This window comes from Lissotriton vulgaris, chromosome 5 (assembly GCF_964263255.1).
Source record: "Lissotriton vulgaris chromosome 5, aLisVul1.2, whole genome shotgun sequence".
NCBI classification, from domain to species: Eukaryota; Metazoa; Chordata; class Amphibia; order Caudata; family Salamandridae; genus Lissotriton; species Lissotriton vulgaris.
The window spans coordinates 987,074,448-987,087,685 of NC_141693.1; the positions used below are offsets into that span (position 1 = coordinate 987,074,448).

General features: G+C 41.5%; 1 protein-coding gene across 1 annotated transcript in view; it reads right to left on the reverse strand.

The window, feature by feature from the left end:
* Positions 1-4,868: 4,868 nt before the first annotated feature.
* ABCC2 (ATP binding cassette subfamily C member 2) overlaps positions 4,869-13,238 on the reverse strand; it is a 687,938-nt gene continuing 679,568 nt past the window's right edge. Inside the window, exons 31-32 of the mRNA XM_086922588.1 lie at positions 9,160-9,354; positions 4,869-7,893 (exon numbers count right to left, since the gene is read on the reverse strand). Of these exons, the coding sequence (XP_086778714.1) occupies positions 7,764-7,893; positions 9,160-9,354 (325 nt within the window). The 3' untranslated portion in view covers positions 4,869-7,763. The remainder of the gene's footprint in view (positions 7,894-9,159; positions 9,355-13,238) is intronic.

Here is a 13,238-nt window from a genome sequence, read left to right on the forward strand (position 1 = left end):
TCCTATTCGCAGACAACACCCTTCTTGTTTCAAAGACCCCCATGGGCTTATAAAATATATTAAATCAATTCAAGTTCTTCTGCGAACGGAGGGGCTTGGAAATAAACACCTCCAAAACTAAGCTAATGCTGCTGAACCCCCATAAGTCCTTCAAAGGAAATCTGCTCTTAGACAATACTCCCCTTGAGAGAGTGAGCTCCTTCGATTACCTGGGAATCAAACTATCGGAGGGTATGGCCCGGAAATGCCATCTCAACAAGGCCTACCTCAAATTCTCCCAGTTAACCGGGGCTCTAAGGAAGGAGCACAGTCTCTCTTATACCAAGCCAGTAGAACCAGCGCTGAAACTATATAGCTGCAAGGCTGTGAGTAGTACCCTGAATGGGGCAGAGCTGTGGGGCATGGCAAGAGTAAGCGACCTTACAGTTACAGAGAACAAGTTCCTCGGAAATTTGGTCTCTCCTGCAAAGCACTCCTCTCTGTCCACTAAAGCTTGACATGGATATTAAGCCTATTAGTGACGTAGTAAAGCTTTGTCCCTTGCTATTTTGGCAAAGAATGGTCACCACTCACGAATTGACATCCTATGCAGCAGCTTTCAATGAGGTCTGTGACTTAGATACTATGAACAAAATAGGCTGGATCAAACATGTTAAAAGCCTTATGTCCAGCATTGGCCTACCAGGACATAACAGGTTGTCCACCAACCCATACCAGAAGCAAAATCAAACTAATACACTGGGAATGGGTTGGGCAAAATGCATACTCTAATACCAATCAGGGCATAATAAATGAAGAATGTAGAAACCTCAAAGTCTGCCGCTCCTTAGAAAGCTATCTTGATATTATCAAGGTGCCAGCTGACGGGAAGCTCTACATCCAATTCAGGCATGATAGTCTGCCAATTAATGCATTTACAACTCCTGGCTGATTTACAAAGCCCAGTCAAAGAGCTGGACATGCCCGCACGAATCGATAGATCATGTTTTTGTGCACGTACAGCATATGCTAAGCCTAGGGGGAAATGGTTAACCCCAGTTTGCTGACAACTTGGGACTTGAGACCCTAGAGTGGCACTGCGCATATTGAAATCAGATGCAAGACCCTTATTCGTTTGCACACCTGCGAAATTCTTGGGCCACTGTTGGGCGATCAGAACGAGGGCACTATTAATCCCCCCCTATCCATCCCTGAGAGCTACAGATGTGACGACCTGCCCTATCAAGATCAATTGCAATAATGGTCATTAATTTTAAAATGTAAATATTCTTTTGACTCCTGAAAATCAACAAGTTTTTAACTACTCTTTTTTTCTGTTTTATTGTGAATACTGATGTTTTTCAAATACTCATTTGTTCATCTTGTTGTATAACGTTCATTATTGCAAACTTAGGGTCTGACGACTGCACAAATTTTAATGAATGCATTTGCACTTTAGACAAGGGACTTTGTCACTCTGTACAGTAATCTTTGACTCGTTTGTGGCCTGAAAGCTATGAATTATATGACAATTCTCACGCTTAGGTATCTCATTGCCCACAGTTACAATCTTGACAACTTGTGTTAGCTTTTAACTATTTCTTTTTAACCCTTTGCACGCTGCACTAATTCTCCCAGTGTGTGGGCGAATTTGTGAGTGGGTGGGATTCGGATGGCCCGAGGCCGTCCTCCACACACTCCCACCGTCACGTGGGACGGCCGGGGGCCGTCCACTGCGCCGAAGGGGTTAATACTTACGTGTTTGTTCCTTCCTAAATTGGAATGTTTGATGTCGATCCTGAATGTTTGTCTCTTTTATGGTATTTTACCGAAATAAAGAGTTTGAAATTGAATTACTGTATGTAAGTTGGGATACAACATAAAACATTTGTTTAAGCAACAAATTCAATGTACTCGCTTTTGATATAAATATGTTCATTCAACATGTATATTTAAGTATTCTTTAACTTTTGAATTGTACATTAAACGGGGGCTTTATTTGATTGAATGGATTGAATGTTTAACAAGTGCTTCCAGATAATAATCAAGATTGAGTCAAGCAAATATTCCAGTATTATTATTTTGATGAAACTTGCAAAATCAAGTTCGCTGAATAGGTCCCATAAAAGCATACATTTATTCTTCAAATATCTTATTAAAAGTTTTTTACACGAGTCTCCAGCAATTTATTCCAAAGCAATAGTAGGTGGAAAATAACGATCCCACAATAACTACAGTCACAAAAGTATCTCGTTTGATGGGACAATATCAGCGCTTGGGCAGAAAAACACAAGCTACTAAATTCATTTAAAAATATCAATGTGCTTTCATAAACTGTAGTGCTGGCATCTTGGAGTTTCCAAGTAAGGGATGACTCGGCTAATGTCAAAAGTAGAATTTTCTAGATGTAAAAATGGTTTAACCGGACAGGTGCCAACTACGCTCTCTGGCTAACCAAGGCCATTCAGGAGAGCAGTATAATTAAAGGTCCGCAATAGCAATTGGACTCAGCCACGTGTTACCATATTTAGGGGGTCAAGATGCATGCACTGTCTCCTACATCACAGAGGCAAAATATGGCAGTAAATCAAGTTACACAAATGCAAAACACATCCAAGGAAACCATGAAGGTGGTTGGGTTTACTAAAAGGGCTCTTCAACATTAAATGCAAAGTCAAATAGAAATTCACAGGTTCTTACTTAATCATTTACTCCTAGGTTCAGGGTAATCAGCTATCCTTCTTTTTTTCAAAAATAACACCTCATGTCTATCAGAGCATTCAATGAATATCCTTGTCTAATCTAATGCATGTTCTCCGCTGTGCCACGAGAGAACCATGTGTTAGTAGTAGGAACTAACATTTCATTTTTTTCTATGTTCAACATAGTACAAAATATGGCTAAGAGCACCATGCACAGTACAATAAGCAATGCGTGAAAATAAACCAGAACTGGTTTTCAAGGGGAAAACAATAGGTAGGAAAACAGAACTGATAAAAATGTCAACAAAGTGGAGCAAGTTGCAGATAAAAACAGGCAGAAGTATGAGAAGGGAAAGAGACAGAAATGAATTAGATGACAGCGGATACTTTAATATGGGAACACTATTTTCCTTGGTACATCTGAGATAGGTTCGTTTCGATGTGGCCAGCAGAGAGAAATAAGGGGCATATTAGCAAGAAGCTCGTTAAAATTATCGCCGTTTTAGCGGCAGGTAACTGCAGCTAAAACTGCGATAATGGGCTTGCCAATATGCGTTACAGAATTCCGTTAGAAGCCCAGGTTAATTGTGCAGAACATCTTACCTGGGCTTCTATTGGAATTCTATAACCCATATTAGAAAGCCAAATAAGGCCTTTTTAATGGCAGGAAACTGCCGCTAAAACAGCGATAATTTTAATGAGGTGCTTGCTAATATGCCCCTAAGTATCCTTGTGATACACGATGGAGGTGCCTGATCCTGAAACGAACAGCGAAGAGAACTTCACTTGTTTTAAACTTTGAAGTTCTGAATGTTAGGATGAAATTACTCTTTCACTGTGTGTGTAGAGAGTGAATATGTTGGTCAACTAGATAGACAGATGTAATTGTGGCATGGGTAACGTTATCGGATTCTAACTTGTAGGCGGACCCTGTCTATGTGAACCATTTTGGATTCGGGTGATGTGGTTAGAGCTCTTCGCGCTCCGTTTTCTTGCTGGAGAACCACTAGCTCTCTGTAATCTTTCAGACCAAATGCACCCTTACTCCCTAGAGTCACCTTCAGGAACATGCAACTCATGTTGCTGCATGCAAGGGAGGGACCCCCATTTCATTTTTAGAGTAGAACATTTGTCATGTCAATCAGCAACAAAAAGCAGAGACGTCACTATACATTTTGTAGCCCTGGTGTTCTTTGCCCTGGTAACATCTTAACTGCTAGAGCATCATTTCTGGGAGTTCATACTCCTGTTTTGATGTGATGATTTAGTTTGGGGTAATGACCATCAAATATACTTATTTCCTTCATGGGCTCTAGATATCTACATCTTGAGCTTTATTGGACTCTGGAAAAGAGGACATTGTAATCTCTGCATCATAATTGGATATGAAATGCACAGATACTGGGAGAATATGTATTTCTGATGAGTCAAACAAGCGTGAAAACATTCCTAATATACTCTTAAAGTGTGTAACCATCTCTTTCTCCTTCTTTTGAATGTATTCACCGAAGACCAACATAAATGTGGGTCCAGATTTTCAAAGACTTTGCGTCTGATTTGAGATACTTTAATGGTGGGATTTACAATCCAACACAAATCGTGATTTGTGTTGGATTCTAATCTAAAGTAAAGCATTGCAGCGCAATGCACTGCCTGTGTTACTTAACGTCAGCAAGGCGTTCCATGGGTGGTGCACAAGTGCTCCAATGTAAGCACCCAGGGGTTTTGATTCAAATCCCTATCTACGATTAATTGTAGACAGGGATTTGCTCCGAAATCCTGCACCTCCCTGAGGGAGGGTTATCGTGGACAAATTATTTAATTTCTCATCTTTTGTTCCTCTTTGCATGTTAGCTGCATACAATGATAACATGCTGGGAGTATTCAGTTTGGAGGAACTGGACTGTTTCTCCTTTGACATGGGTAGAGAAACGTCTTGTCCCCAACCCCACAATTGACCTTTAAGGCCATCTTTGCTTTATGCTCTATTTAACATGTTTAACTGGAGGAAACAAATAGTACTTTCATTCACATGTAGCACACATCTCAGAATACACTTTTGAGTCTCCCTTGGCTACTATTACACCTGAACAATATGCATCTCAAAATTATGACCTGAACCTTTATATTTCCCTCCTGTAAACTCTTGGAGCTTGAGATTTCTGTAAAAACGAGGTACTCGAGAAACAATGTTAGTAAATTATTTTTATTAATATGGCAATGGTGCAAAGAGTCCTGAATCCAAATGGTTATTACGTGTCCGGGCAATGTCTTGTAACTTTATCAACTTTTTGCTTGTGGCCGTCGTATTGTCATTTAATTTCGCTCTGCATAATGGTCTGCACTTGCCCAGTGACTAAAATATTTTAAGTCTTTTAGGATTAGACTCGAGATCTTATTTTGGATTCACAGGCATTAAACATAAGGCTGAAAAGTAACCTTTGTAATAGAGACTGCTGTACTGCGGTTGGTTTATGTTAGAGATTCAATGGTGAAAAGTGTGTGGATTTTTTGGACAGTATTTTCAATCACTGTTTTTCAAGTCACTGCATTAGCTAATCAAAGCATGTGACAATCTGGGCTAATAACAAAGGTAACTCACACGTGAGTCATTTACATGTGTAATTTACGGTTCCACTTTTGAATAACATTGCTTCATTCACAAAATCAGAGTGTAACATTGTTCAGAAGTGTACAATTATGTCTCCACCCACTGAAAACAGGAGGTACAGACAAATTTACAAGTGTAAGTTACTACTGCCACAAAGAAACTGTAGTTTGTCTAGCACCACACATGACCACTCAATGGTGCTGCAACCTCCTCTCATAAAATATAATGGAGGTAAGGACTTAAAATAAACATCGAAAATAATGTTAAAGGAATTACATTTTGTGAAATAGTTAAAAATAAAAATAAATATTATTTACTATTTAAAATAAATCAAAATGAGGTATTTAATTATAAAATATTAACAAATGTTTTTGGAATTTATGAATTACTGTTACATCACCTTTTATTAAGACACAAGTAAAGTACTTTTATTTCTATACATCACTTTTAATAATGAATAATAAAGATATTTTTCAACCTGCGGTGGGAGTTTATCATTTAATTTAAAAATAGAAATACGTTTTATTTAATGGTAATTTAAATTAAATGAAAATTTAATTACAGGTTTTAAAGTTTAATAACAATTTTAAATGTTCCCTATACTTAACGAAAGCAAAATCTCTTTTTTTAAGACGTATTGTAAAGTACAAGGAAAAAATACAAAAGTTTATTTAAATTGAAAAAAGTACAAATGTTTTTATGCTAAATATTAATGTAAATGAATCTTCTATATATATGTTTTATTTTTAAATCTATTTTTTAACATTAAATTATATTTATTCATATTTTACATATTTTAAATAAATTCTTGCAATTTAAAACTATTACCCAATGGAGTAATATTTAAAATCCATGCCTCTATTATTTTCTATTGGAGGGTAGTGCAGTACCGGTGGTTGGATATGTATGGAGCTGGGCTTACTCCAGCTCTGTGCTTGAGTAACTTACTACTGTTTTGGGTCCCCTTATGGCCATAATATCTTTAGGAGTGCAGTTTGTGAATAGCAATGAGCTTACTCTTTTGTGGGTGGATGCATGTCCCTCCCAAACCCCCTCCCTTAACCCTCCTTACTCCTCCATAATGCCCCCAATTTAGTAGTATGTATGCCCCCTTTTCCAGCCACTCCCTCTGCTCCTGACAACATTTACTACTAAGTAGTAATCTTATGTGTGTGAGGATTTCCACATAGAAAAGATGGGCGAGGTGGAGATTTACATCTGAGGGTTTGTGAATAACATTTTGTGGTACTTTTCAAATGCTATACTAGTATTACTAAAAGTACTACCAAAGGCAGTTTGGGAACAGGATTAGGAAAGTACAATCTACCATACATCCAAGCAGACTGAGGCACTGTATACAGTATCATATGTTTTCCAGTATTAACCAGATTTCTTAGATTTGGTGCCTGTTTTTTCCAAACCTCCAAAAACATTGCCCCACACCAGTATCATTTTTTTTAAGACTGGAATTTTTTAAAAGGTGTTGTATTCTTTCACATTTTATGCAACATTGGATCTAACTTGATCAAGGCACACTGCAAGGTATGTAGGTGAAGAATTATTCAACTTGGTCCATAGAAGACAGAGCAAGTGGTGCTGGTATATTTCATCAAAGCAAGCCATTTTTCCTGTGAAAGTGGCTAGTCATCTTCTCGCCATTTTTCTGGTTATGGTTTCAATGCAGCAGTCCACTTTACAAGTATACATAGGTCTGTCTTATTTGTTAAGGTTGTTTATTGGCTACTTGTAGCTCTACATGTTTATCGTTAAACCTGCTCTTTGAATGATGGAATGCTGTGATGCATCTTGCTGTCCATGTTAGTGAACTCCTAGTTTTAGATGTGACACACTCTATCTGGCATCTACATTACCTTCAAACTATCATTTACAAATAAGCCAGTGGCCTGCTGTTACTTGTTAGGAGCATTCTTGGTCTTTTGCGCTGCATTTTGACCGTTAAACATGACATGATTAAGTGTCCAAGCCTATATCTGCCAGTTTCGATTTCATTTTGTCAGTGTTTCACTGAAGTCCTTAATTGCCTCAACATACTTTGCGATTATTGTGAAGACATAGGAATTTTATTTCTTCAGTAATGCAGCTTCGGATCGCAGTGCCTAACAATACATCACTGCAGGCAGTTTCTCGTAATCTTCAATGTGTAGGTGAAAATAAAAAGATTGTATCTTGAGAGCTTCTCTTTCTATAACAAAATACTCTTTGTATAGTTTATTTAAACCTGGAAGCTGGATCACCCTTGGGTCTGACCCCTTTTGGCTCAAGTTCTGGCTATTTATTCGAAACAGTCCAACCCGGAGTAGTGGAACAGGAACTATTTCAAACCTTGTCAAGCATGTTACAGACATGCTCTTCTCTGCAACTGGTGTAACAGGATCACCTGCAAGGCTATTTTAACGTGAAAGATATCACTGTACATGCTTCCTTTTTTTATCTTCCTTGGTGCAATCTTCCTACAAGAATGTGTCTTCTGGGCTGACAATGCCTGCATCCTTTGCCATGGAGTAGAAGTGTTTCTGTTGGTTAAGAAGTTCTTGTGGACTGCCAAACTCCACAATCTTGCCAGCATCTAACACCATCACCCTAGAACCAGAGAAATAACAAATAATGTGTGAAATGTCAATTTGATGTGGGGCAGTATTGTCACATCTAATCAAAAGCCCCCCCCCCCCCCGGGTTTGTGTCTCATACCACTGTTATCCATATATCATCAGACCCACATCAATCTGATTAATTATTTGATTTCAAATAAGATTGGTTATTGGGTTGGTTTAGTTGGGTGGCCACACTTTTCTTTTTTGAAAGAGTAATAATTCAAAACGCTAATTTCACAGAGGGTGCTCCTGCTCACTACAATTTTAATGAAATGTTGCTCAGTCTAATGTCTGAGAAAACCTCATACACCAGTAGTTTCTAGCGTAGGTTCAGAGTGGTCAAGTCTGCACTAGCTTACCAAGATAGCATTGACTATGCAAAAAAAAGTCCGCTTTAGAGTAACTGTATGTGAAATATCCTATGTGGAGATCCTGAAAATCAGGAACTGTATCCTGAGATATACACCAAAGGAAGAAAAGAAATCCAGATGCAGTGCAAATAATCCCATTCACTGCTTATGATATACAAATTGACTTTATGGGTACCTGTATAAATAGATAGAAAGACCAGATATAATAGGCTGCACAGTTATTAATATAAAAACACAAGCGGAGATGTCGTTCTCAACTACCTGTTATGTAAGTAATAAACATTTATGTGCACAAAAAGGTATTGGATTAAGAGGTTGGCCTTAATATTTGAAGATCTCAACAACGGTTTGACTCTTAAAATGTATTCAGGGTAGCCTTCATCAGGACAATTGTGTGGGGGCCAATTAAGAAACAATGCAACAACGTGTCACATCAGAAATCACTGTGATTTTTTGTGTTACATTTGTATATATTTTCCAGTCTATATATGGTTACGGCTCAGAACTACGGATTGGTGAACTGTTTATTGCAATTTTACTTAGTAATTTCAATTCATTTGTACTTAAAATATTAATATAATAAACCTTTCACTGATTAAATCATTGTACCTCTTTCATATTGAACCACTGTCTAATCAAATTCTTTTTTTCCTATTTATAAAGATTGTTAACAGTGGCAAAATATAACAAAATATTCTGACTCTTGGTTAGTTAATGCATTAATCTACGGCATTTTATGTGTGATTACAGAAGGGTTCTATTTTGTGTTCATATTGGTTCTTGAAGGATTAAGAAATTGTTAGGATAAAGAAGAATAGTGGAAAATGAATTTTGTTTGAGTGCCAGGCATGGCAAAAAGTGTTAAGCTATGTTTTGTGCTTTACCTGCTGCTGTCCATGATTGTGTGGAGTCGATGTGCAATGGTTAGAACTGTGCAGTCTGCAAACTCATTACGGATAGTAGTCTGGATTAAATTGTCTGTTTCCAGATCCACTGCAGCTGTTGCCTCATCTAGGATTAGAATTTTGGACTTCCGAAGCAAGGCTCGCGCTAGACAGAGAAGTTGCCTCTGGCCAACACTGCGTGATGATGATAAATAAATAAAAAAAGGATTGTTAGATCTACGCATATCACACAAACAATCTTAAACACTTGGAGGAGGAGAAAGGACCGGGCATATCCATCTAGAAACAGACACAGCAGGTTCCTGGTTGGCAAGGACCCTGCATGCAATGTTTTTCAGTCACTTTTCCATCTTACAGTTTTCAAGAGATATAAAAAGGGACACAGTTGCATGCTTTAATCAGGCATTCACAATGACAACGAAAAAGGTGTATTCAGTGTGTTAAAATCCACAAAACTAAATTAAGATGTGAAACATGCTAAATGCATCATAAACTATAATTATAATATGGTGTTAGTATTTAATTAGTTATATAATGGTGCATCTCATTTAGCTTAACCCTGTTGTAATGACAATCAGATCAACCTTGTTAATAGGGCTGCTTACTCATGTTCTGTAATTTAAGATCATTGACAACATTGAGGCTAGTTTTGGAGAGGAAAATTAACCTTACAATGAGTGTACCTCTCAGAGCTTTGATAGGTTTAGAAAATTAATTGGACTGTGACCCTTTGAGAAACCTTATCATTGATTGAGAAATTGAATTACTTAATAGAATAATGTCCAGGTCCTTCAAGATCCTGTGAACCCACTGTTATTGTTTCAAGAGCTGGTAATGCTCATCAATATGGTGTGGCAAATCATGACAAATGTTAGGGGGAAAAAGCCATACTGCACAGAGACTACATGTGACTAGATACATTTTAAACTTGGGGAGCTAATAACATGTATACCCTACATAAACTACAACTTCTAAAGCCCACCAAGAACTTTTGTTTCAGAAAACAATAACAGCAAAAGTATACAGCAAAGACATTACTTGCTTCTGGGCCTGATGTCCTGTCACATATTTACTAAAACATAATCTTGAAAAGCAACTCAGGAGTTTAGATGTTAAGTTATATGAGCACAAAGGGAAAATCAATGTAAATTCTACTAGTTTAAAGAGAAATGGCAACAGAAATCAGTAAACGATATTGAAACTTGAATTCACGATACGAATGGATTCAACTGAAACATTCTTTGCTTTCAAAGTCTGTATATATCAAGAACTTATGCCTGCAACTAGATCCTATAGACACAATTTCTGTAAGCAGCTGAAATTTCATTTGTGGATTTCGGCACAATCCTGTCTACTATGTTTCTGATTCTGTGTTTCATTGTTAGGGTTCCCCCATAAACCCACTGGTTGGATCTTTTGGCTCCACACATTGTGTTACACTAGCAGTCTCTTTATGTACAAGGCTCTCTCTTGCCCCCCACCTGTTGTTTCCTTATCCTCACCTATCAACCTTTTGTCCTGATTACCGTACCTTAAGTTCTCTCCACCTTCGCTCACTTCATGGTTTAGCTTTTCTTGAAGACCTTCAGCAAACTGTTTGAGATGGGCCAGCTCAAAGGCCTTCCAGATGGCTTCATGGGAGTATGCATTGAAGGGATCCAAGTTCATCCTCAAAGAACCGGAAAACAACACTGGATCCTAGAAAGATTACCAGTTCGTTTCCTACGGAGGCACTATCTGCAAGGACAGGAGTACAGCGGTGTTCCCTGCACCAGCCCGGCCCACATCTCGCTGGAACCCGCTTCGCAGGTGCCGCATCGCCTTGTTAGGCGCAGGGCAGCTTTACCAACGGAGTGACGAGGAAAGGCGGCACCGGGTGAGAGGCATCAGCGGGGCTGCGAGCGTGCGGGGACTCCAACAACCAGGAGTCCCTGCGAGACCGACAGCCAGCTTCCGGTCCGCTCTCCCTGCTGGCCCGCCCCCCGCCCACCTGAGGATTTCAAAAGCGTTCCTCACCTTTCTCCCTGTGGGTTACCAGTTCGTTTCCTACGGAGGCACTATCTGCAAGGACAGGAGTACAGCGGTGTTCCCTGCATCAGCCCGGCCCACATCTCGCCGCACCTGCTTCGCGGGTGCCGCATCGCCTTGTTAGGCGCAGGGCAGCTTTACCAACGGAGTGACGAGGAAAGGCGGCACCGGGTGAGAGGCATCAGCGGGGCTGCGAGCGTGCGGGGGCTCCAACAACCAGGAGCAGGAGTCCCTGCAAGACCGACAGCCAGCTTCCGGTCCGCTCTCCCTGCTGGCCCACCCCCCGCCCACCTGAGGATTTCAAAAGCGTTCCTCACCTTTCTCCCTGTGGGTTACCAGTTCGTTTCCTACGGAGGCACTATCTGCAAGGACAGGAGTACAGCGGTGTTCCCTGCATCAGCCCGGCCCACATCTCGCCGCACCCGCTCCGCGGGTGCCGCATTGTCTTGTTAGGTGCAGGGCAGCTTTACCAACGGAGTGACGAGGAAAGGCGGCACCGGGTGAGAGGCATCAGCGGGGCTGCGAGCGTGCGGGGACTCCAACAACCAGGAGTCCCTGCGAGACCGACAGCCAGCTTCCGGTCCGCTCTCCCTGCTGGCCCGCCCCCCGCCCACCTGAGGATTTCAAAAGCGTTCCTCACCTTTCTCCCTGTGGGTTACCAGTTTTTTTCCTACGGAGGCACTATCTGCAAGGACAGGAGTACAGCGGTGTTCCCTGCATCAGCCCGGCCCACATCTCGCCGCACCCGGTTCGTGGGTGCCGCATCGCCTTGTTAGGCGCAGGGCAGCTTTACCAACGGAGTGACGAGGAAAGGCGGCACCGGGTGAGAGGCATCAGCGGGGCTGCGAGCGTGCGGGGACTCCAACAACCAGGAGTCCCTGCGAGACCGACAGCCAGCTTCCGGTCCACTCTCCCTGCTGGCCCGCCCCCCGCCCACCTGAGGATTTCAAAAGCGTTCCTCACCTTTCTCCCTGTGGGTTACCAGTTCGTTTCATACGGAGGCACTATCTGCAAGGACAGGAGTACAGCGGTGTTCCCTGCATCAGCCCGGCCCACATTGCCTTGTTAGGCGCAGGGCAGCTTTACCAACGGAGTGACGAGGAAAGGCGGCACCGGGTGAGAGGCATCAGCGGGGCTGCGAGCGTGCGGGGACTCCAACAACCAGGAGTCCCTGCGAGACCGACAGCCAGCTTCCGGTCCGCTCTCCCTGCTGGCCCGCCCCCCGCCCACCACGCCCCCTATATCTTAGCTCTAGACTCCCGCAGCGCGGGACGCAGCACGGGGCGAAGACCGGGCAAAGAGCGGGCCGTTTGAGGCCATTCGAGAACGTTAGAGACCGGACTGGGCCACCCCATTTACATCAGGTATTACCCCAAAACCTACCTCCCAGCTAAAATTATATCATGCCCTCTTCTTAGTCGCCCCTGAGCCATATTGCCCACTATGAGCAAAATGGAGACCAGGAGCAAAGCCAACCAGGTAGCTAATGGCCCCACAACAACAGCCCCAACTCAAGGTACAATTGACAACTACTTTCTGAAAGCAGGTTCCCTCTTGATAGACGATATTACCCTCCTAGAAAGACGAATCTCGCAGGAAATAGAGTGGGTCAGGAGGTCATCGATGGGTGTTATAGCGATGGCAAAAACTCCTGAAGACAGGCGGATCATAGATACTTCACAACTTGGTGCCTGTGGTGGGGCACAGCGACCCACTAGTATAGATCTTTCTGAGGGAACAATAAGTGATTTAGAGGACATGAGTCTTCTCTCATTGCCTCTAACGCAAATCACCCAACCACCTAATCTAATAAACACGGGGGAGGACACTGATCTAACCATCCAATGCCCCACCTCACTCAGGGAAGAATTGACCACAACCAATGATACCCCAAATTTAGTAGGGACACCTAGTACAAATCGGGGGTTAAGGGAGGGTGCCATTCAAAAAAGGATACCGGGGAAACAGAGCACTAAGGAAAGAAAGACAAAAAAAGCAAAGGAAAAAATAGGGAAAACACATAACACACC